Here is a 26,335-nt window from a genome sequence, read left to right as displayed (position 1 = left end):
TACATGACCATTGATGTAATAACCACGTTTCTATACCCGTAAGATTATATAAGTGTTTCCCATGTTCAACAGATAAAATGGAACATTACACACAACCAAAGCTGGACGGGGCATATAGACCATTTACGAGGATGTTGCCAGGATTCAAGGGCCTGAGCAATAGGCAGAGGTTGGGACTTTATTTCTTGGAGCGCAGGGGGTCATAAGGGCATATGGTCATAAGTGATAGGAACAGAATTAGGCCATTCAGCCCATCTATTCTACTCCACCATTCAATCATGGCTGATCTATCTCTCCCTCCTAAGCCCATTCTCCTACCGTCTCCTCATAACCCATGAAACCCGTACTAATCAAGAATGTATCTATCTCTGTCTTAAAAGTATCAATTGACTTGGGTGATCTTATACAGGTTAACAAAATTATGAGGGGAATAGATTTAGAAGTGTATACACACCTTACGAATGTAGTATATTTTATCCAGGATGGGAGTATTAAGAACAGGAAGACACGGGTTTAAAGTGGGAGGGGCAAGATTTAATGGTAACCCGAGGGGTACAAAATCTTACAAGACAGGTACATATATAAGAAAGGTTCAGGGAGGTATCGGCCAAATACGCGCAAATGGGACTGGCTTGGATGGGGCATCTTGGTAGATTTGGGTCGAAACGCCTATTTCCGTGTTTCAATTGTCAAATGTAAGTTACTGTTGCTGAAACGTTGCAAGGATATTATAATTAAATATATAGATTTGAATTTGCAAAATCTAAAGGGTAACATCAGAAAATAATCCAGACGGTTCCGCTGTGAATCTCCATCAAATGAGACATAAAGCGAAGAATTAACATGTGGGAGTTTATTAAATCCATATTTTACTTGGAGTCTTTAGGATTAAAATGTGTTTTCCTTCATTGATTACAGATTCATCCGAATATGTGGTCGTGGACAAAGCACGACGTGCTTGATTTTCCATTAATATCTTATTCAGTTCATTTGTATCAGAATTGGATCCGTTTGTCTGGATGTTATTAGTAATCCTGCAGGAAGGAAACAATTGTATTATTTAATTTGAAGTTAGACACAAAATGCTGGAGTAACTCAGCGGGACAGGCAGCATCTCTGGAGAGAAGGAATGGGAATTCTTATTCTGAAGAATGGTCTCGACCCGAAATGTCACCCATTCCTTCTTCGGTGTAAACTAGCATCTGCAGTTCCTTCCTACACACTATGTATTATTTAATTTATTCTATTTATACATTTATATACGATTATCGAAACGCCAAGCCATGGATATTTTATATCTACTAAATATCAATCTATGATGATAAATGTCCTAGCTGTGAAACTTTCTTGCTGGTAAAACCTACAACAATGATAAGAGTAAATTGCTAGCTTCTGGGATTAACAAAATCAATGCTTTTCCATATCAGTTGAATATTATCCGCGAATTGAGGGGGATATTGGAAAAATATTTGAGGAAACAATTTCCGAGGCCGAGGATTTTAAGCAATGTTGGGTTAAAACTCCATACATATTTTTGAGGTAGAAATATCTGCAAGAATAACTTATTAATATCATTAAAGTATTGCACACGTTTTATTTTTCTCGGTCAAAGTGCAGAATGTGCACTGATAGACCGCATGTGTTAATTCCATTTCCCACAGATTATCAGCACCTCGCAAATGAAAAGTAAAACTAAAATGGTGAACCCACATGATCAATGAACAAGTTAATATGTCTGAAGAAGGGTTTCGGCCCGAAACGTTGCCTGTTTCCTTCGCTCCATAGATGCTGCTGCACCCGCTGAGTTTCTCCAGCACTTTTGTCTACCTTAGATTTTCCAGCATCTGCAGTTCCTTCTTAAACAAGGATAAGATGTCTTCATGACTAAGATTTAATACCACGATATGATTATTTAATCTGTCTCTGTTGTTAAAATACAACAACATTGATGCGGAATCATAAAAAGACCGGACTAAGTAAGCATAGAAGTAGAAATTAGGACGATAAGATGATCTTTATAAATTCATAAATAATAGGTGTAGGGAAGAACTGCAGATGCTGGTTTAAATCGAAGGTATACATAAAATGCTGGAGTAACTCAGCGGGCCAGGCACCATCTCTGGAGAGAAGGAATGGGTGACGTTTTGGGTCGAGACCCTTCTTCAGACTATTAAATTATAGGTAGACAAAAATGCTGGAGAAACTCAGCGGGTGAGGCAGCATCTATGGAGCGAAGGAAATAGGCAACGTTTCGGCACGAAACGTTTCCTATTTCCTTCGCTCCATAGATGCTGCCTCACCCGCTGAGTTTCTCCAGCATTTTTGTCTACCTTCGATTTTCCAGCATCTGCAGTTCCTTCTTAAACATGTTAAATTATAGGAGCAGATTTAGGTCATTCGGGCCATCAAGTCTACTCCGCCATTTAATCATGGCTGATCTATCCCTCTCAACCCCGTTCATTATCTACTGACAAACATAAACGTAAATTCTTAGCATTCCAGGAATGCATTGGTGTCTTTTGTGACGGAATGACACGTTGAAAAATAATGTTTCCGGTTCCATGTTCAGAGTTAGCGACTAAAGATCACTGATTGTTGTTTTCATGTGACAATATTCTGGAGCTGCCACCCGCATCACGCAAAAGTCCAACTGTCCAGTCCAGTTCTATCTTCTTCGGCTTTAAAACAAACTTTATATTGAAAGTGACAATGGTCGACCAATATCGACATAGGAAGTCAACCTTTGCCACAGAGCCATTTATCTAAAAAATAAGAAAAGCAATGGATCTCCAATTGATTTTGGCAGATCACAGAGGCTTTTGTAAAAGGAGACGCATGCAGATAAATAATGAAACTCACAGCGCACCGAGTTACAATCGAAAATGTGCACTAAAGAAGGGGATTTAGAGTCTCTTTGCAAAACTGAAATAGGCAAGGTCAATATTATTCAGAAACGTTCCTTTCCGCTGAATTGCATCAAGATTAGACCAGAAATATCTTTTTCAGCAAACGAAATTCACATTTCTAAACCCCAATAACAACGGAGACAATATCAAGTTTATTGATAGTATGTTTAAAAGTGGAATAACTAAAAAAAAAAAAAAGAAAAAAAAAAAGTGGAATAACATAATATAATAATAATAATAATATATATTTTATTGTCATTGCACGTAAGTGCAACGAGATTTAGTGTGCAGCTCCACTGATGTACAAGAAAGGTAAATAAATACCTTTACGAGGAGTGCAGATCTAAAGGTATGTTAATATTATCAAAATGGAGCCAAAGACCTTTTAAAACAGATAAGCAAGGAACCGCAGATGCGGGTTTACTAAAAGGAAAGGACACAAAGTGCTGGAGTAACTCAACGGGTCGGGCAGCATCTCTGGAGAAGTTTCGGGTTGGGGCTCTAAATAGGTGACGTTTCGGATTGGGGCACTGAAAGGCTGGGGATAAAAGATAAAATATATTTTAAGTTCGAGATGGTTGTTGAATTAAGATGTTTTCGTCTGAAGAAGGGTCCGGATTCGAAACGTTCACCTATCTCTTTCCTCCAGGGATGCTGCCTGACCGCTGAGTTACTGCAGCATTTTTATAAATTCATAAGTTCTAGGAGCAGAATTAGTCTACTCCGCCATTCAATCACGGTTGATAGGTCTTTCCCTCTCAACCCCATTCTCCTCCCTTCACCCCATAACCCCTGACACTCTTACCAATCTGTCAATCACCGCATTAAAAATATATATTGACTTCTCAGCCGTCTATGGCAACGAATTCCACAGATTCACCACCCTCTGAAACTGGACTCTCCCACTAGTGGAAACATCATCTGCACATCCACTCCATCCAGATCTTTCAGTATTCGGTAAGTTTCAATGATAGACAATAGACAATAGGTGCAGGAGTAGGCCATTCGGCCCTTCGAGCCAGCACCGCCATTCAATGTGATCATGTCTGATCATCCCCAATCAGTACCCCGTTCCTGCCTTCTCCCCATATCCCCTGACTCTGCTATTTTTAAGAGCCCTATCTTGCTCTCTCTTGAAAGCATCAAGAGAACCCGCCTCCACCACCCTCTGAGGCAGAGAATTCCACAGACTCACCACTCTCTGTGAGAAAAAGTGTTTCCTCGTCTCCGTTCTAAATGGCTTACTCCTTATTCTAAACTGTGGCCCCTGGCTCTGGTCTCCCCCAACATCAGGAACATGTTTCCTGCCTCTAGCGTGTCCAAGCCCTTAACAATCGTATATGTTTCAATGAGATACCCTCTCATCCTTCTAAACTCCACAGTGTACAAGCCCCCCCACCCCCGCCCCTCCCCTTTATCCTTCTAAACTCCAGCGAGTACAGGCCCAGTGCCCTCAAACGCTCACGATATGTTACGATTCTGTGCCTGTATTCGGTGTAAACCAGCATCTGCAGTTCCTTCCTGCACATGTTTTTCATTGCTCTTTGTTGGGTGGAGATTGAGGCGCACTAGGACCGCGCGGAAGCCCCGGGTCAGTGGCAGGACTGGCAGTAATCTAGCGCATTGAGAAAACGCTGGGAAGTAAACAACCTCAAGACAGCACGTTGCCCTTTTCTCTGCGCTTCTTGTTAAAACATCTGAGCAACCAGTTTTGCTCCTAGAAACATGTTAATTGACAACGGAGCTCATTATTGCATGCACATGCAAAACACAGAGAGAATGATTAAATGGACAAAAGGGCAATAATGAACTGTCAACAATCGAGTACATCTATACTACCCGGATCACTTAATAATAGGGCATTTAAACTCAACAAAGGATTGTCTGGAACAGGAAGAAAGAACGACCTATACTTTTGTTTAGTCAACACAATTGATTACAAATGAGGGATTAGTAGAATAGCTTCAGATTTTAAAGAGGAAAAAGAAAAGTCCAATTAAGTGCACCAAATGTTATCTACAGGGCCTTCCAACTCGGTACAAATGAAATTCTCATCAAAACATCCCTCGCGATCTTTTAGAAAGTAATTTGTTTCCCCGAACGAGCAGGGGGAAAAAAAAGCGTCGCATTAGAGAGGAGAAAGCGCTGGTGGCTGGCACAATGCTCTCGGCAGACACGTTGAGAGAGCCAAGGGGAAGTTAATGAGTTTCAGCATCTGACAATTCGTTTGGATGTATTCCTAAAAAAAAAAAATGCTAGAGATAAAGGATAAATTGCCCAACCATTCTTTAGAAAGTACAAAACCCCGGGGAATCTCGACACCAGAGAACATTAAATATTTTGCCAAGCAAATTGATACAAGCAGTCACCAAACTTCTTGAGATGCAGTTTCAATTTCCAGCGATTTATTGGCTGGTTTCAGATCTGTTGCACCACCGAACAATGTACCTCGGCTGAAAGGGTGCGACTTCAACGCAGCGACTGCGCAGACATTACAGATTAAAGAAAATAACAACAACCGGTTCAACAGCTAAAATTTCAGATTGTAATATCATTTAATGGGACTGAGATGAAAATGTTCCGAAAATGTCCCTTCTACAGGAAATTGACGAGATGTTTACGAAAACATATTTAAAGTTGCATATATATTTGCAGACAATAACCTAATATCGTTTTAATGTCCATTATCTCTAAATATATTTCCTTTGTAATTATTTACTGAGGATTGTAGATCTAAAAAATCAATTTCTCACAACAGAGAGGCGTCGAAATGTTTCGTTTTTGGGGATTTGGGATGAGACGACACGAACCTAAGGGCAAAATTAGCAATATAGGAATGTAGAAGTCTGGAGAAGGGTCCCGACCCGAAACGTCGCCTATCCGTGTTCCGCTTGTCCCGCGGAAATATTCGAACACTTTGTGTCCTTTTCAGGAATATAGGACATTCAGTCCCTCGATTCTGGTCCATCATTGAATGAAATCATGCCTGCTCCGCCTCTCCTCTCTGCCTACCTGCCATCCATACATATCCTTCAATATCTTTACTTTAAGAATACGTCAATGTTTTATTGACCTACTGCCAAAAGCCTTCAGGGGGAGATATTTCCAGTTTTCATTGCCCATAGAATTGCTTTCTCAAATTATCCCGAGGAACACAGCTCCAACTTAAATGTATTCTTTGTAGATGACAGCACACCCTCTTTCCGGAAGCCCCCCGAGTTCGTGTCGACAATGGATTATAGTCCTGCTACCGGTGACTGCATATTTGTAGTGCTCCCTTTTCCAGACAAGTATTATAAAAGCAGATAGAGTGGATTTTTTGGTTAGAGTTCACAAACGTTTCTTATTAATTCTTCCATGCCCCGTTTATTCTAAGTTTGCTTCAGCATTTAAAACTGTTTTTTATGAAAAATCCTTTCACCCCTCTCTGTCTCCGTATCGGACATCCCTTTGTCTCCTTTACACCTCTAGCCTTTGTCACTTACTCCACCCCCATCTTGCCAATCATGCCCCCTCACCTCAGTGCTTATGTATAGTATACTTGTACTGAACTGTGTACAAATCTCACTGTGCCTCGGTACATGAGCAAAAAAAGTATCATATCCCAATCAGTCTGAAGGGTCAAGACCCAAAACGTGGCCTGTCCATTCACTCCACATACGCTGCCCCACCTGCCGAGTTCCTCCGCACTTTGTTTTTTTGTTTTAAATTAATTTCGCACTTTATTGGAATTATGTGTAGTGTGATGCAGGGCCCAAATCAGGGAAATATGTTTTGTACTGTTTGGCAAATTCCCAGCTCATTTTGAGACTTAGCTGTGAAATCAGTCTGCTACTTTCACATTGACTGATATTAAGTGGTTTCAGTTATGTAAGTGCTTATATCACTGCAGCCTAAGTGAGTTAACAGCTGTTAAGTGGACAACTCAATACCAAATTTAACAGAGACTCTATGAATAACTTGGTTTCAAGGGAGCATGGTCTTCCTGATTTCAGATCAAAAATTGAAATGGGGAATACAAGGAAACAAAAACATAAATCTATGCTATCTGCATAGGAACAGAAGAAGAAAACAAAAACAAATCTGTTCTGCCATTCAATTTGATCATGACCGATCCAAATCCCAGCTCAACATCCATAAAGCATGCAGAACATAAAAATGTACTTCACAGGCCCACAATGTCTGTATCAAACATGATGAAAGATATGCTATTCTGAGATATACTATAACTGACCGCACATTATTCATATCCTCCCCATTCCCTGCATATCAATTTCACTTTTGCAAAAAAATGCTTCCTGATTTCATCCTGGAAAATTGGTCCACTGCAATCTGGATTCTTCAGCCAAAGGATTTTTTTGTTGTTGTTGTTTAGAACATAGAACAGTAGAGCAGAGGAACAGGTCCTTCGGCCCACAAAGTCTGTGCCGACAAGATGCCACAAACTGATCTGCCTGCACATGACCCATATCTCTCCATTCTCTGCATATCCTTGTGTCCATCTCAAATCTTCTTAGCAGCCACTATCGTATCTGCACCACCATCCTCTGGCAGTGGGTTCCAAGCACTCACCACTCTGTGTATAGAGATTGCCACACATAATCTCCTTTAGACTTTGCCCCTCTCATCTTAAGGCTCTGCCCTCTAGTCCTTGTTATTTCCATCCTGTGAAAACGATTCTGAATGTTATATCTTTGATACACTTTTTCAATTAAATTCTATAAATTTATAGTGTGAAAAGTCCAATTGATCGAGAATCAATGAGATTTTGTAGACACGTTTAGTTTTTCACTAGCTACTGTAAAACAGTCAGTCATTGACCTCCTAAATATTTTGCCCGAGAGTGTAAAATTATAATGGAAGCACGAGATGGCCCACAATGGAATCTTTAGCACAAAAATCAATGCAGCAGGATCTCAGCAGGTTTTCGTTTTCAGTCTGAAGAAGGGTCCTGACTTGAGACATTGTCTGTCCATTTCCCTCCACAGATCCTGCCTGGTCTCCTTAGTTCCTCCAGCACTGTGTTTACTGCTGTAAAACTATATACACCTGTTCTGAATTTCATCATCAATGGAAAAACGTTATCAAGGAAAACAGGCAAATCGACCAAACCGATCTGTATTTATATTCCTTTACTTTTTTTTAGAGATACTACGGGGAAATAGGCCCTTCGGCCCACTGAGTCCATGCCGACCAAAAATCACCCTGTACACTAACACTATCCTACACACTCGGGACAATTTTACAATTAACCTACAAAACTGTACGTCTTTGGAGTGCGGGAGGAAACCGGAGCACCCAGAGAAAAAACCCAGGTAGTCACAGGGAGAATGTACAAACTCCGTACAGACAGCACCCGTAGTCGGGCATCATACCTGGGTCTCTGGCGCTGTAAGACTGTAACTCTAATGCTGCACCACCATGCCGCCCTATTTATATTCCTCTCAGTTTCTCCAAATCAACATAGTTCCACCTATCAGCATAATTCTCAATTTCATTCTCATTCACAAGCCTTCACTAATCATTGACTTCAACCATTTCATGCAGCCGTGTATTCCGCATTTTGAAACACTCTTTGGCAAAGAGGTTTCTGGTGGCTCTCTTGCATTGATGGCCTCCAGTTATACTCTTCCTCGGGAGCAGAAACTTTCTGCGTTTAACCAATGAAAGCATTCCATCCTTTAAATAACCTCTATAGGTTCAAGAATAGCTTCTTCCCAACAACCATCAAAGTTACACAATACTAAACTCAACTATGAACTTTGATGGTTTGTCTTTGGTTGCACTATAGACATAGAAAACAGAAAATAGGTGCAGGAGGAGGCCATTCGGCCCTTTGAGCCAGCACCGCCATTCATTGTGATCATTGCTGATCGTCCCCAATCAATAACCAATGCATGCTTTCTCCCCCTATCCTTTGATTCCACTAGCCCCTAGAGCTCTATCTAACTCTCTCTTAAATCCATCCAGTGACTTGGCTTCCACTGCCCTCTGTGGCAGGGAATTCCATAAATTCACAACACTCTGCGTGAAAAAGTTTTTTCTTACCTCAGTCTTAAATGGCCTTCCCTTTATTCTAAGACTGTGACCCCTGGTTCTGGACTCGCCCAACATTGGGAACATTTTTCCTGCATCTAGCTTGTCCAGTCCTTTTATAATTTTATATGTTTCTATAAGGTTCTATAAGACGTTGGGTTTTTTGCATTGGTATTGGCATTATTGGTTTATTGAATTTTGTTTATACTATATATCTATATGCAATGTGTTTACATGCCAGTTATGCTGCTAAAAATAAAAATTTCATTGTTCTATTGTCAGTGCATATGATAATTAAACACCCTTCATACTCTGCCTTTCTTTTCACAAGAGAAATGGACACCGTCTGTTCATTATACGTATACGCTTACAGTTCCAGTATCATATTGTGTAGTAAACCTCTGACAATCTGGAACTCTTAGGAGACTGGTAATAGATAAGCAGTCTAGATGCTGGCAAACCTTCCACGTTTCTGTCCCCTGGTGTTCTGGATGTCAATCCTTGCCTCAGTACCACCACCAGTCAAAGTCTAGATCCTGTTTCCAGCAGCACCAGTGACCTTGGCTCTGGTCACAGATCCCACTTTGCACTTTGGGTTACCAAGGAATGAGCTAGAGACACTGGACATTCAGGATTTCTGAATTGGATTATCATAGTTTTACAGTAAAACTTCTCTGCACCATCTCCAGCACCTCCATATCTAATTAAAAAAACAAATAATTGGGCAGCCAGGGCAATGTGTAGTTCTACAAGTGTGGTCCAACCAAGGGTTGATACAGGTTTAGCATGGCTCCACCACTGTATAATTCTCCTCTGTCCTTTATCAGGCATCTGAACCACACTATCAACAATTAGAGAGCGGTCAATACAATACAATACAATTTATTTGTCATTTGAACCCCATTGAGGTTCAAACGAAATGTTGTTTCTGCAGTCATACACACAAGAAAGAACCAAGACACAACACAATTTATACAAACATCCATCACAGCGCATCTCCTCCTCGCTGTGATGGAAGGCAAAGACTTATCTCTCCCCTGCACTCCCCATTCCCCTCCCGATGTCAGAGTCAAAGCCCCCGGTGGGCGATGGTAATTGTCCCGCGGCCATTTACGCCGCGCCGGGTGATGCAAGGCCGCGCTCCGGGTCTTGTTGTTGGAGCCCCCGGCGTGCGCTAGCAAAGTCCCACAGCCATTCCAAGCCGCGCCGGGCGATGTAAGGCCCCGCTCCAGGTACTCTTCAACCCCGCAACTCAGGCGGGTGAAGTCGCCGTTGCGGAAGCCCCAAAAAGGTCCTGAGCTACACTCTACCTCACTGGAGACACTCGAGTATCTTTAATCGTGACTTTTTCTTGCACTAATTATTCCCTTTATCATGTACAATGTAGATGGCTTAATTGTAATCATGCATAGTCTTTCCGCTGACTGGTTAGCACACAACAAAAGCTTTTCACTGTACCTCAGTACATGTGACCATAAACTAAACTAGACTAAACTGAAGCAACAAGATTTCGAGGATTGTTCAACATTCGGGTAGAATTCCTCTATGTTTTCATCCTTGCAGGGTTGAGAGAGATGCTCTGATCGTCGTTATATGTGGATTCAACATCGGAGTGAGTTGGAGGGATGCGAGGCATTCACAACCCATAGGGAAGTTGCTGAGACACCAAACTGGCCTTTTCTCGATAACTGGAAACTATCTTCTGATTTATCTTTCCATGGGAATGGGTACCACCTTGACCTGACCTTAGTTGGTACAGCATGTCTCATTCCTGGTGATGACATCAATATCATGTGTGGAGAGACAAAGCAGATTGACCATTATTAAGCAGATCCATCTACACTTCACGCTGCCTCAGATGTGTCCCTCCCCGGTTATTCCTTCTTCTCCTTGCTCGCACGGCGGAGGTACAGAAGCTTGAAAGTGTGCACCACCATACTCAGGGACAGCTTCTTCCCCTAATGTTATCAGGCCGCTGAATGGTGCTTCTATAAACTAGGGCACTGTCCGATTTACCTTTACCCTATTACAGACATTGGACTTTGTCTAAGGAACAGAAGCGCTACAATGCCAAGAACAATATTCAGCACTCTGTATCTTTTCTCTATCGATTGTACTTGAGTTTGAACCGATTGTATCTATGTATGGTAGATCTGATCTGTTTGGATAAAATGGATATACTGTCGTATTTATCATTGCTGAATATATTCTGTTTATGCTGTGAGGTTCATGCAACTTCCGTAGCACCCTGGTGAATCAGTCGATAATGTGATCTGATCTCTGTTGTCTGTTGGAAAGCATCTCCAGGCACCTCATTCTGACAGAGAGCGATTTCCAGAATGATGCAGCAAAAGCCTGCCATTTTATCCTCTGTTAACGCCATCGTGTGAATGGGGGGCTGGGTTGTGCAGAGATAGTTGGAGTGCATTCTATAAATGGATTGTGTATCTATTATCCACAAAACCGACTGATGTTCTTACTGGACAACGATTGTTCCCTCAGATACTGTAATGTATTTGGGAATCACATCCAAACATATTTTCTCACTGTATCTTAGTTTGTTGATTCACCTATGCCACCGAATAGGTAGGCTATTCCCTCTGTCTTGCAGCCTAAAGTCTTTTCGACTCTGGTTCTGTTTTCAATTATTTTTTGTTTACTTGCATGGAGCAAACTACAAACTCACGAACAACATCACAATCAGCTGGGCTTTTTAAATTTCACCATTGACCTCGGTACCACATGTCAATTTTATTTTAATTTAGTGCAATTCATAGCAAAATAATATTCCAGCATCCACTATTGTGATTAATTTTAGCTTGTATGAAGCAGAAATGTTCTATAATCTCTCAAACAGTATTCATTCTATCCTAACTGCATCTTCACATGTTAACAGTATTAGTTCTATCCAAACCCAATCTAGGCTTATGTACTGTTATCGTTACCCCAGTGAGGTTTACAAGTGTTCAAATGGGTACAGGGAATTCAATTTTGTTATCTGCTATTGTAAGCTACTAGACAAAATTGTTTAAAGATACTGGTCTAGAATGAAAAGCTAAAATAACACTCAGTTCAATGGCTCTCATCATTATGAGTCAATTCAAATGCATAAATCTGTAAATACAGTGATACAATCACTCAGTTCCAAGATACATTTTTAAATCCTTGAAGATCAGATTAAATTAATCTTTTAATTGACAGGGGGTCATTATGAACAGACATTTGTCGTCCCATAGTGACCCCTAGTGAGTAAAATAAACAGAAATATAAAATACAGTATAGGTACGAAGGAACTGCAGATGCTGAAAATACAGTATTGTAAGAGTCTGTAATTTTTTGCTATACATTAAAATGATAAAGAAACAGAGAGATTAACCATCCACTATTTATATAATTAATTATGACCTTCCACTTTAAATTAGTTTTTTATTGATAACCAAGAACATTTCTGAAAAGATTTTATAATTGATGTCTTTATTTAAACATAAAATTTGATTTAAAGATTGGGTACGCGGGGATCAATTTTGCTATTTGAAACCAGATAAAACTTTTTAAAGACACTGGTTGAGGATTTGATGCTAAAATAAAACTCAGTTCAATGACTTTCTTCATTATTAAGATGAAAATTGTCCATTGCAATATCAGCACACGTATCCTGTGAATTGCAAATTGCTGCACCATGGGGAATGATTTGCAAAATCTACCTCGCTCAAAAGGCTGTTTACCACATCTCTCAGTCAATTTTATGATTTTTTTGTATTTGATGTTTCGTCCTAATCTGAACTCAAGTGGAATGTCAGGTCCAGAATTTAATATATGTTTTTTATATTTTAAAAGTTTAAAATTCAATTTTATATTTCCAGAAATACTGATCAACCTCCTCAATCAAACAATACAATGTTTTAATATTTTTAATTCAGTTTAAGTTCCAGAAATATTAATCACCTTTTCAATCAAAAGAGACATTTAAAAAATATTTCAAAGAACATTTTAAACATTTTTAAAAGAAATTCATGCTTTAACAACCTTTCTGTTCTTCAACTTGTTTCTATATTAACCCATTTTTTAAAACCAAGGATGCTACATATAATATTTTTGCACGTTAGTGCACCTTGATCCCCTACCGTAATTAGGCATAATCAGGAACTAATTAGGCTTTAATCACAATTGTAAAACAGGTGTGTGAATATCAACTGCGAGCTACACTCACCTGTTCACATTAACTCCCCTTGAATTCATTAGATCAAAATGTGCTGAGATAAGCACAACTTGGGGATTGATTTACCAACACACATTTAGCAACAGTGTCAAAACTAAAGAAGCTGTGTGCAGTCTTTTCCCACCAAGCGGCAATGCCACTATCTATGTTAACCCACTTTCACATCCACTCCCTACACACGAGGGGCAATTTAAAGAGGCCAGTTGACCTACAAACCCGCACGTCTTTGGAATGTGAGAGAAAATCCACACATCAAGAAGAGAACATGCAAACTCCACACAGACAGCACCAGTCAGGATCGAACCTGGGTCTCTGGTGCTGAGGCAGCAGCTCTACCATCTAGACTGAAATTGATGCACCTGTACATTTATTCTGTAATTTATTAATACCTGAACAGTGTAAACTGTGCCCAACTGTTTTAAAACAAACTGCGCTTGTTGTCAAACAGAAGTCCGAGCATTGCAGGCCCAGCATTGTTGTCAAACAGACGACCGAGCATTGCGGGTCCAGCATTGTCAGGTTCATAGAATCAAGAGTGTTTTATTGTTGTAAATTATTCATACATATTCATGTATATGTTAATGAGTTGGTGTTGTATATAAGCAGGGAATGTTGGGTAATAAATCTCTCTCTCGTGATCCAGGCAACGTGCGTGTAAGTTGTTATTCATTCTGCCGTCCGGAATATAACAAAATAGGCACGAGGATGGGATAGAGTTTGTGAACTCATCCTTTAAATACAGTGCAGGAGTGTTTTGCAACACACAGTATTGTTTAACATTTTAAACAGTAAATACGGAGTTGTGTCGCAGTTGTTTGCGAGCTGGGCACGATAGGCCGCAGATCCTTCTATGCAGGGGACTGTAGTTTAAAACAGCAGCTGGACAAATCGGCGAGAGTTTGTCAGGCTATCTCTATGTTGTGTCTACGTGGCAAGATGCCGTCCTTGGGATTGTATAAGATTTTTTTTTGTCAGATTCCTCAAGTTGAATAGCCTTTGTACAGCTAAGTTTTTGGTGAATTGTTACACCAGGAAATCAGGGTTTTTGAACGGACTTTAAAAAAAAAAGAGAACGACACGATGGCAGCGTCCACGGGCTACATCGGAAACCTTGGCACTTTTGACAAGAGTAGAGAGCCGTTCAGCTCCTCTATGGAGAGGGTGAACATGTTTTTCATGGCAAACAACATAATGGAGATTAGTGGTGAAGGAGAGATGGTGACTGAAACAAATAAAGCCATTTGCGAACGCATGAAAGCGATTCTGCTCACGGAGATCGGTCCTGAAGTGTACGGCACACTCATGAATCTCCTTGCGCACACAAAGGCAAAAGACAAAAGAGGGGCTAGTGGAATCAAGGGATATGGGGAGAAGGCAGGCACAGGTTATTGATTGGGGACGATCAGCCATGATCAGAATGAATGGCAGTGCTGACTCGAAAGGGCCGAATGGCCTCCTCCTGCACCTATTTTCTATGTTTCTATGTTTCCCATGAGAAACGTGGCGAAACATTAGTGAATAACTTGCAGGTTTTCAACAAAGTAACTGACGATATTTGTAAAGTTCCTGGCCATGCAGGTGAAGACATACAAGGAAAATGTGAGGGAGTGATTTTAGCTAACAAAGATCTTGAAGAAATAGAAAACATAGCTAAACTTCTCAAAGAAAGTCGTAATGCACAAGATATCGACTTGAATATAGAGTCTGTAGCTTGTTTCGGGTATGCACCAGTGACCTCAGCTGAGGTAGAAAGAAGTTTTTCACAACTGAAGCATATTCTGTCTGACAGACGGCATAGTTTAACACCAGATAATTCGGAAAAAAAATTCTAGTAAATACGTGCAACCAGGCAACTTTGGTCATTTAATGTAGTATAGACCTTTATATTATCATTTAAACCGTACGGTGGTGGAAACAAATGCCTTTTTATTCCTTTTTTGTCAATAAATGCCTTTTTCGTGCCTTTTTTGTAATTTTATTATGCCTTTTGCCTGCCTATTTCAGTTGTTTAGTGCCTAAACATCCTGGTTCTAGTAATCACTCATCCCAATTTTTTCAGTTCAAAATGGCCAAGTGCTATAACTGCCAGAAGAAAGGCCATATCGCCTCAGCATGTCAAGCCAAGCTTAAAACAGGAAACCAACAATCTGCGGGAAACAAGCAACAACACCAGAAAGGAGTTCATAACTTGGAGATGAATCCAGATGGAAAGGAACTTGGTACACCATTTATGGAACCAACATCGATAAGCCTACAACCAGCCAAGGTAGGGACTTTCGAACTAAACTAATGATAAATGAACAGTTAATCGATATGTGTATTGACACGGCAGCAGAGTGTTCGATCATGAGCAGAGACCTGTACAAAACAAAGTTCCTACAGATACCATTGTTTGAGAGTAAGGTCAAGCTGAGAAACTACTCGGGCGAAGTTTTGGAGACGTGGACTGTAAAGTTCAGCATAATGGTCAGTTAGTAACACTGCCCATTATAGTGGCCAGCTACAGAAATAAACCAACCCTCCTTGGAAAGGATTGGCTGAGTAGAATAGAGTTAGACTGGAAGAACATTTTCAGCGTCGATGTGTCCAAATCACGTCTTGAAAGCGTCATAAGCAAACATGCAAACATTTTTGCTGACAGTTACACGGGAATAACAGGGTATTCTGCACACATTCGACTTCAGCAAAATGTGAGACCTGTCTATTGTCGACCAAGACCTATACCATATGCACCAAAGCAACAAGTGTAGGAAGAACTCGACAAGTTAGAGCGGAATGGAGTACTCGTGAAGACAGACCAGAGTAACTGGGCAAAGGCAATTGTGGCCGTACCCAAGGCCGACAAAACTGTTCGACTATGCGGTGACTACAAAGTCACAATCAACCAAGCCGTTGATGACGAACAATATCCGTTACCAACCCCGCAAGATCTGTACCCAGAACCTAGCGGAGCAAGTCTTCACTAAACTGGATTTGTCTCACGCTTACGCATCTCGACCCGTCTCGTCCCGAAACGTCACCTGTTCCTTCTTTCCAGAGATGCTGCCTGACCCGCAGAGTTACTCCAGCGTTTTGTGTCTATCTTCGGTAATAAATGTTGGTTTTGACTGGTGCCAGGATCCTCTTTATAGACTTATAGACTAAATACTTATGCCAGGATACTCTTTATAGACTTCAGCTCCGCTTTTAATACAATCATCCCACAGCAGCTGGTGGAGAAGCTGAAGCTGTTAGGGGTGGATACTGGCACTTGTAACTGGGTCCTTAACTTTCTATCACAACGGCAGCAGACAGTCAGGGTGGGCAGTCGGACATCAAAAACCATCGCCGTGAGCACTGGCTCACCCCAAGGCTGTGTCCTAAGCCCCCTGCTTTTTAGTCTGCTTACACATGATTGTACTGCTGGACTCAATAACAACTATATCAACAAGTTCGCTGATGACACAACAGTGGTGGGTCTCATCAGCGACAATAATGAGTCGGCGTACAGGATGGAGGTGGAGCTGCTCACAGGATGGTGCAGATCCCACAACCTCACTCTTAATGTGGAAAAAAATAAGGAGATGGTGGTCGACTTCAGGAGGGCGGGAAAACAACACCATACACCGCTGTATATTGATGGAGCTGCTGTGGAGAGGGTCAGCAGTGTGAAGTTCCTAGGACTCCACCTGTCGGATGACCTGACCTCTATGACCAACACCACAGCAGTGGTCAAAAGAGCCCAACAGCGACGCCACCCTCTCCGGAGACTACGGAAAGCAGGTCTCCCCACTGCCCATCTAAGAACCTTCTATAGGGGCACAATTAAAAGCATAATAACCTACGGCATCACTTCCTGGTTCGGGAGCTGCAAGGCTTACGAACAATATCAACTAAACAGGATAGTGAAGACCGCCAGCAGGATTATCGGTGCCCCACTCCCTTTCCTGCTGGAGATATACAAGAAGAGGAACATCAGTAGAGCCATCTCCATCATCCAGGACCCCTACCACCCATCACATCACATCTTTTCCATTCTGCCATCTGGGAAGAGGTACAGGAGCATCAGCTGCAAAACCAGCAGGATGCTCCTCAGCTTCTTCCCACAGGCAATAAGACTGATTAACGGACTTTGTCCCCTCCCCAAATATCGCTCATCCACACATCCAACCGCGCCCATACTTTGACAGTTAGGCACCTGTCAAAGTAAAGCCACTGTGAAGCCACTGTCGATCAGAATGACTGTTTTTATTATATTGTTAATTTTTAGGCCTACTTTTCTTTTTAAAAATGGTAATTTTAATTTGTTTTTAAAGCTCTATGTATTATCCTTTTTGTTTTTATTTTTACACTGAATGGAAACCGATTGAGCAACGTCTTTTCGTTTCCTCTGTGTATGCGAGTACTTAGTGAAATGATATTAAAGAAATACTGATACTGATACTGATACTGGTGACCAGGTCCTGAATAAATTCATACCAAAAGAAAATAACTTGCAAAGTAACTTTTCCTGGGCATTATTTCAGTATTTGGTTCAGATGTAAGAGTGCAGCTTCTGTTTTCAGCACAATTGGGAATCTGTTCAAATTGCTTTGAAACTGTTTTTCTGAGATTAAGTTATGTTTCAGGTTTCCATCCAAATCATTTGTATAATTGCAAACTTTAAAAAATCTTCTACAAACCAGTGGGACCAAATATAAATTCCACCTCCCCCTTCCACCCACATACCTTTGGCATCAAAACAAAATTGTTGAAATTTTAATCTGGCACAACTTTATTCAAATAGTTGAAAGTAGACTTATGACAAAACAGCCCTTTAATTAGTGTCATATTCTCCAGCTCATTACTACTCTGAAAATTAGAAATAACTACAAAGAAACATTTATCATCAAGATACCAGTTTCAAAGCAGGCATCACCAGATTCAAGAACAGATTTTTCCCTGCTGTTATCAGATTCTTGAATGGACCACTTCTGTGCTAGGGACAAATTCAATCTTCCAATCTACCTTGTTGTGGCCCTTGCACTTTAAAAGAACTGTACTTTCTCTGTAGATGCACTTGGTTTACTTTATCTTTTGCATTATTCAACGTCTTCACGAATGATATGAAACCACACAAAAAAAAAGTTTTTAAACCAGCAGGAAGTTTACTAACAATCGATATACAGTGCCCTGCATAATGTTTGGGACAAAGATCCATCATTTATTTATTTGCCTCTGTACTCCACAATTTGAGATTTGTAATAGAAAAAAAGTCACATGTGGTTAAAGTGCACATTGTCAGAATTTAATAAATTTTCAAATATTTTTTAATTTTCAAAGAATTTTTTATACATTTTGGTTTCACCATGTGGAAATTACAGCTGTGTTTATGCATAGTCCCCCATTTCATGGCACCATAATGTTTGGGACACATGGCTTCACAGGTGTTTGTAATTGCTCAGGTGTGTTTAAATGCCTCCTTAATGCAGCTACAAGCGAGCTCTCAGCACCTCGTCTTTCCTCCAGTCTTTCCATCACCTATGGAATCTTTTATTGCTGTTTAACAACATGAGGCCCAAAGTTGTGCCAATGAAAGTCAAAGAAGCCATTATGAGACTGAGAAACAAGAATAAAACTATTAGAGACATCAGCCAAACCTTAGGCTTACCAAAATCAACTGTTTGGAACATCATTAAGAAGAAAGAGAGCACTGGTGAGCTTACTAATCGCAAAGGGACTTGCAGGCCAAGGAAGACCTCCACAGCTGATGGCAGAAGAATTCTCTCTATAATAAAGAAAACAACCCAAACATCTGTCCGACAGATCAGAAACACTCTTCAGGAGTCAGGTGTGGATTTGTCAATGACCACTGTCCGCAGAAGACTTCATGAACAGAAATACAGAGGCTACACTCCAAGATGCAAAAATAGGTTATACAGTTTGCCAAGAAGTACTTAAAGGAACAACCACAGTTCTGAAAAAAAAGGTCTTGTGGACAGATGAGACAGAGATTAATTTATATCAAAGTGATATAAGTTAGGTCTTTATTCTCTGGAGCGCAGAAGGTTAAGGGGGGACTTGATAGAGGTCTTTAAAATGATGAGAGGGATAGACAGAGTTGATGTGATCAAGCTTTTCCCTTTGAGAATAGGGAAGATTCAAACCAGAGGACATGACTTCAGAATTAAGGGACAGAAGTTTAGGGGTAACATGAGGGGGAACTTCTTTACTCAGAGAGTGGTAGCGGTGTGGAATGAGCTTCCAGTGGAAGTGGTGGCGGCAGGTTCGTTGGTATCATTTAAGAATAAATTGGATAGGCATATGGATGAGAAGGGAATGGAGGGTTATGGTATGAGTGCAGGCAGGTGGGACTAAGGGAAAAAAATTGTTCGGCGCGGACTTGTAGGGCCGAGATGGCCTGTTTCCGTGCTGTAATTGTTATATGGTTGTTATATGGTGATGGCAAGTGTAAAGTATGGAGGAGAGAAGGAACTGCCCAAGATCCAAAGCATACCACCTTATCTGTGAAACACGGTGGTGTTATGGCTTGGGCATGTATGGCTGCTGAAGGTACTGGTTCACTTATCTTTATTGATGATACAACTACTGATGGTAGTAGCATAATAAATTCTGAAGTGTGTAGCCACATCCTATCTGCTCAAGTTCAAACAAATGCCTCAAAACTCATTGGCTAGCGGTTCATTGTACAGCAAGAAAATGATCCCAAACATACTGCTAAAGCAACAAAGGAGTTTTTCAAAGCTAAAATGTTGTCATTCTTGAGTGGCCATCAATCACCCGATGAATTAATCAATAAGTTTATTGGCCAAGTATGTACACATACAAGGAATTTGCCTTGGTGCACCACTCACAAGTAACAACACGACATACAGCAACAATTAAGAATGACACATAAAACATTAATAATAAAATCTTACAGTTTAAACATGTGAATGAATTAAAATACCAGAGCAAAATGAGGCTACAGACTTTTGGAAACCGGAGCACGTGGAGAAAACCCACGCGGTCACAGGGAAAAACGTACAAACACTGTACAGACAGCATCCGTAGCCAGGATCGAACCCGGGTCTCTGGAACAGTACGGCAGCAACTCTACCACTGCACCACCCAAATAAAGTGAAAATGATCTTGTTAATCCTGGCTAACTTGGAGAGGCTAGGACTTCAAAATGGGGTAAAAGCTTCAGGGCTGCTCGGAGATTTGGTCAATTTGGAATTGCTCTCTGCAGAGCTGGGACAAGCTGCGAAGAGGTGCCAGTGTGTCTAGAGCTTAGATACAATTTGCAAGCAAAGAATAAGAACATCTGCCAACCCTGTCAATTAGGTGAAAAATGCATAGAATGGATTGGATGGCTGCAAACCAGACATACACCTTGTAAATAATTGTAAATAATTTTGCAGAGTTTGACTTTGCCGAGTGTTGATTGGATGAGGTATTGAGCCTTGTCTGGATTTCCTGCAGATCAGGATAAATATTTCTAAGTTCCTTATGAAGGCTGGTTTGAATACAATGTATTGAGCTGTTGTATTATTGGGTTAGGTGAATGTCTGTTAGGTATGGGGTTAATCGATATCTCTAATTGGGTTGTTAAGAGACCACCCCCATGTGGTTCGGCCCCTCGAGATCCTAGGACATATAAAAGTCCGCTACCACTAGGTTCAGCGTGGATCTTCTGGGAGAGCGCTTGGGACTGTGTGAACTTCTGGAGTGTCTCTGTCTGAGCGAGGCCTAGAGGGCTTGAACAGTGACGCGCTTTTGTTAAAATAAAATTTAGTTGTTTCAAGTGCTTGATTCAGTGTTTTTACTGAAACTAGACTGGGGGGAAGCTTAGAAAATGAGCAATTATCAATTGACCCATTGAGATACCAGTAGCATCTGTGATAAAAAGTATTTCTGTATCAGCAATCATTTTTTAAGATCATTCATTCATTTTTGTTTTCCTGAACGAGGACATCGTGGTGGCGTCTTGAACGTTGATGTTGGAGACTGTGAATTAGTATTTTTATAAGTATCATTGTCTTGAAGTAACTGGTTCTGCGTTTTTTTGGGCCTTGAACTCCTTTCTTCAACCGGATTTCTTGTTCGCCCCAGTAAAAACTGTTCCCATTTAGGAAGTTGTTCTTCGATGGATGCCCAATATTTGGTCTGCATTAAAGAGTTACAAGTTTGCAAATAAAAAACAAACTTATTCGAGTCAATTATATTTTGCCAGGCCGTATGACTCTATTACAAATTCTGGACAAACAAAAGGAAAAGCTGATAAAATTATAAACAGTAAGTGGGCATGTACCTCAAGGGCGATAACAGTTGGATGTAGTTGCGTATGTAGTCCAACTCTTAAGCTGTCTTCGGCTGCTTCCAAATCCTCAAAATAAAACATTTTAAGGAGAAAATATTCAGTAAATAAAAATGTGATCTATCTTTATTATATTATTATATTACTAAAACTCTCATCTTGTTTGTATGCGTGCGTGAGATCCCGAAACCCCGCCAAAACGGTACATGATAGCACTCCGATTTTTGTTTTCAATTTGATTTGGGAGAGGAGGGAGGCGTGGAGTGGGAGAGCAGGGGGATAGAGGGAGAGGATGGGGGTAGGGAGGGGAGAGGAGTTATGGAGGGACAGGGTAGGGGAAAGGATTGGGAGGGAGAGGTGAGAGGGTGGGGGAGCGGTGGATGAGAGGGGAAAGAAAAGGGAGGGTGAAGATAAGGGGAAAGGGGTGCTGGGGGATGGAGGATAGGGATAGGAAGAGGGATGGCGAGGCGCAGTTGGGGGGGAGTTGCCGTGACTCGCATCACAACAGGGATCTCTGGCGTCACAACGGGACCCCCTCAGCTGCGCCTGAGCAGTTGGGGGCTATGGGTCTGTGGTGGAATATTGCCTTGGGGGACTGGGCCCAATGGGTCCGCACCTGGTCAAGTTATTTATTATAAATCACAACAACAAAAATCAGAAACAAGACACTTAAATTCTTAATGTAATTAAAAGGAACTGCAGATGCTGGTTTATACAAAAATAGAGACAAAATGCTGAAGTAACTCAGCGGGTCAGTCAGCATCCCTGGAGAAAATGGATGGGTGACGTTTGGGGTCTGGACCCTTCTCCAGACTGGACGCTATGGATTAAAAAAACATTAACAGTATAGCAACTGCTCAACCCAGTGCATCTATGTATCTGTGCAAGAACTAACTACTTGGCCACTTGACAATTTTAATATTTGACTTAAACTCCTTTAATAAGATTTTTTCCCAAGGTTATAATTATAATGTATTCTACTTTTGCAGCATATTTTTCGATAGGTTATATAAATAAACCCTTGCATAAAACATGAATTTTCCTAACCTATGCTATTTTTGTAATGAGCTTAAACTTTATTCATCAATCACAAAAGTCATAGAGCAATATTGCATGGAAACAGGCCCTCTGGTCTAAACTTGTCAATGGTGACCAAATTGCTTAACCACAACTTCTCCTCTAGATTCTCACAGAATGCTAAGATACACTTGATCAGGTCTGAGGACAAAGCTTTGTTTTTCTTTTTGTGTTTCGTCATGACTTGAGGGTCACACCTCCGTTTTTTTCTTAATTAATTTGATTATATCAATTATATTATAAATGTCCAATTCCTTCCAATTAGGAATCGCATTATTTTAATCTAAGTAGGAATGAGATATAGTGTTGATATAGTAGATGTAGGAAGTTAACTTTAATTTACTGGCATAGAGGAAAACAGATTTCTACTATACTTTCCACAGTTTAAGGAAAACTAAGTAATGGCAAAAGTTGTTATATATTAAATTCTAAAGATGCAGAACATGTGATAGAACTATCAGTAAATACTAACCGAACTGTACCAGTGGTCAGAGCTAATGACTAGCAATTTAATTAGTATGCACATTACAATAGTTTTTCTGAAAATTTATATTTTTATTTACAGTCTGATTAACAAAAAATGACAGAATAAGCAGATCTGATTTTAGACCAATTTTTAATGATAGGCAAAAATAAATCTCAGCCTAGGGCAACACGATGGCGCAGTGCTAGAGTTGCTGCCTTACAGGGCTGGAGACCCGGGTTCGATCCCGACTACGCGTGCTGTCTGTACGGAGTTTGTATGTTCTCCCCGTGACCGCGTGAGTTTTCTCGAGATCTTCGGTTTCCTCCCACACTCCAAAGACACACAGATATGTAGGTAAATTGGCTGGGTAAATGTAAAATGTGTCCCTAGTGTGTGTAGAATGTTAATATGCGGGGGTCGCTGGTCGGCGCAGACTCGGTGGGCCGAAGAGCCTGCTTCCGCACTGTATCTTTAAACTATTCGAAACTAAACTAAATAGAACTTACTTTTAAAAGTAACGCATTTCTCTCATTTGCCGACTCAAACTTTACTGCTCGCAATTTTTTCTTCTTTGTCTGACTTTCAAGCTGCTCTTCCATTTGCTGAAGCAATGCAGTTCTTTGACCTAATCTAGAGGGAACAAATGCAAAATGACACCGATTTCATGCATTTGTCAAATAAAATGTTACAAGAAATAAAAAAGATTGGAAAGAAAAAGGCTCTCAGCCAACAGCCCCTACTTCACCATACAATTTAAATATTTACACACAGTTTTGAAAAATAATCTCCAGCTCAGCCACCACAAGCCCAGTAGAACTTTGGCTAAATGTACAACTTAGGCAAACTGTTTCAGGCAAGGTTTTCAAGCAAGTCCCTTTCAATTATGTCTTATTCAACCCTGTCTTAGCGATCAACTAGCAATCCAACACTGTTAGTGAAAGTTAGTGTATTTTAATTGTGCGTCTTTAAGTAAAAGGATAGAAAACAAAGCCAATCTCTGCATTCAGAGCTAGCGTTATTGTGAACAAAGGTCAATGCCAGAGGTCAATTGTACCCAACATATTAGTTCAAAATATCTCAAGAGAATAGGTTAATGCTTTGAGTTTAGGATTTTGTTAAGGAATTGTGTTAAGGAATCCTTCTTGGCCAGGAAGGATTGAAACTCCACCCACAAATCTGATAGTCAGCTCAATGATACCTCCTAGTGGGAACTGACAAGAGGACTAGTTTTTGCCACATAACTGAGCATCTGAGAGAAAATTGTAATGGGAACGCTTAATTTTATGGGTTGTTTTACTCACCAATTCAGTACAGTTGCAACTCTAAACTCACGTCGATACTGCTGTTTTAGTTTTGTTATGAGAATGGCGATCTAAATTATATTTATACTACAGTGGAAATATAGCATGGTCATATTCCAAAATTAAAGTCTTGTTCTCAATTGTTCAACACGGCATAATAAAGAAGGACACAAAGTGCTGGAGTAACCCAGCACATCTCTGGAGAACATGGATAGGTGACGATTCAAATTGGGACCCTTCTTCAGACTGATGGGGATGGAAAATGCTGGAAGAGAGGTATGGGGTGGGACAAAGTCTGGAAAGTGATGTGTGGACTCAAAATGTCACCTATCCACATCCTTTACAGATACTGCTGAACTGCTGACGTACTGCAGCACTTTGTGTCTTTTCTTTGTATGCCTGCAATTGCAGTTCCTTGTGTCTACATTTTTATTCACTTACATTTTCTCATGACGTTTGCTCAGTTCAACTTCATATGCTAAGTAAGACATTTCTATTCGGTTTCACTGTAGTGCAGGTGTTCCAGCTCCTTAATGATCGCAGCCTGAGCCAACCAAGTGTCAATGAACACCTATTGATGTAAAGGAAATAAAAACACAAAGGCATAGTTTATGGGTCGAAAATAAACCAGAGGCAGAAAAGTGTAGTCATGTATTAGTAAAGCCCCTTTCCCACGTTGCGAGTTTACCCAAAAGCTCTCCCGAGTTTAAAAAAAATCAAACTTGTGGTACTTCATCACGAGAATTTTTTTACTCTTGAAAAATTTTCACTGTTGAAAAAACTTCACGAGTTTCCGCGTTTCCAGAGTACCTGCCGTTAGCATTACAAGCCGCTAGGAGACATCGCCGAGCTCTGACGTACCCGCTACGTACTTACAACAAATTTGATTTTTTTTTAAAAACTCGGGAGAGCTCTTGGGTAAACTCGCATCGTGGGACAGGGCCTTAAGGGTGTCAGGGTTATGGGAGGCAGGTAGGAGAGTGGGGTTGAGAGGGAAACATAGATTAGCTATGATTGAATGGCAGGATAGATGGGCCAAATTGCCTAATTCTGCGCCAAGAACTTAAGAACAGTGGCGCAGCTGGTAGAGCAACTGTTGTACTGCATCAAAGACCCCAGGTTCGATCCTGACCTTTGGTGTGTGGAGTGTGCACATTCTCCCCCCATCAGTCTGAAGAAGGGTTTTGGCCTGAAACGTTGCCTATTTCCTTCGCTCCATAAATGCTGCTGCACCCGCTGAGTTTCTCCAGCATTTTTATGTACCTCCCTACGACCGTGTATGTTTCCTCCAGGTACTCCAGTTTCTTCCCACATCCCAAATACATGCGGGTTTACAAGTTAATTGGCCCCTGTAAATTGCTGTGTCTAGGGAGTGGGATAACATAGAAATAACTAGTGTGAACTGGTGATCAATGGTCGGCGAAGACACGGTGAGTTGAAAAGTCTGTATCTATGCTGTATCAATTAATGAATAAACCTCCAGAAAAATGGAGACAGAAGGAGCTACAGAAGCTGGTTTACAATAAAAAGACACAAATTTCGCAGTGGCAGCGTCTGTGGGGGAACATGGATAGGTTTCATTTATTTATTTATAAACTTTATTACGGACTCAAGGTCCAGACAAGGGGCAACATTACATTAAAAAAACATTGAACCATGCAGCACAGAAACAGGCCATTCGGCCCAATTTGTCCATGCTGACCAAGGTGAGCCATCTACACTAGTGCACCTTTTGCCTACACATTTGGCCCATATCTCTATCTCTCAACCTTTCCTATCCACGTACCCATCCAAATGTCCTTTAAGTGCTGTTAAAGTTTCTGCCTCAAGTTCTACCTCCTCTGGCAGCTCGTTCCATAGACCCACCACCCTCGGCTCGGGACTCTCCACCTCCGCGTGTTTCGTACGCGCTCCACAAGGGGCAATCGGTGGCAACGAGGTGAGTTTATCTGCGGGGTTCTATTGCCGTCTTGCGGCGGGCTGAGGGGAGGCGCAGGCCGCTAGGCCACGTTGCCACGGAGACCAGCGCCCCGCCGCGGGGAACGCTGGGAC

At 41.0% G+C, this 26,335-nt stretch overlaps 1 protein-coding gene across 3 annotated transcripts; it reads right to left on the bottom strand.

Moving 5' to 3' along the window:
• Positions 1–900: 900 nt before the first annotated feature.
• On the bottom strand, positions 901–26,335 carry c18h3orf14 (chromosome 18 C3orf14 homolog). Of its 3 annotated transcripts, none has more exons than XM_033036635.1 (5): positions 26,070–26,335; positions 24,725–24,854; positions 23,489–23,612; positions 21,434–21,508; positions 901–1,034 (listed from the first exon to the last, which is right to left on the bottom strand). In XM_033036635.1, the coding sequence occupies exons 2-5, from the start codon at positions 24,772–24,774 to the stop codon at positions 1,026–1,028; spliced, it is 258 nt and encodes an 85-aa protein (XP_032892526.1). In that variant the 5' UTR covers positions 24,775–24,854; positions 26,070–26,335; the 3' UTR covers positions 901–1,025. The 3 variants fall into 3 exon arrangements, with proteins under 3 accessions (XP_032892526.1, XP_032892524.1, XP_032892525.1); XM_033036633.1 differs by lacking the exon at positions 901–1,034 and adding an exon at positions 20,931–21,288; XM_033036634.1 differs by lacking the exon at positions 901–1,034 and adding an exon at positions 20,931–21,288 and having other exon boundaries at positions 26,120–26,335.

This window comes from Amblyraja radiata, chromosome 18, assembly GCF_010909765.2.
Source record: "Amblyraja radiata isolate CabotCenter1 chromosome 18, sAmbRad1.1.pri, whole genome shotgun sequence".
Classification (NCBI taxonomy): Eukaryota; Metazoa; Chordata; class Chondrichthyes; order Rajiformes; family Rajidae; genus Amblyraja; species Amblyraja radiata.
Note: the sequence above shows the minus strand (reverse complement) of the source record. Positions and strands in the feature narration are given on the sequence as shown.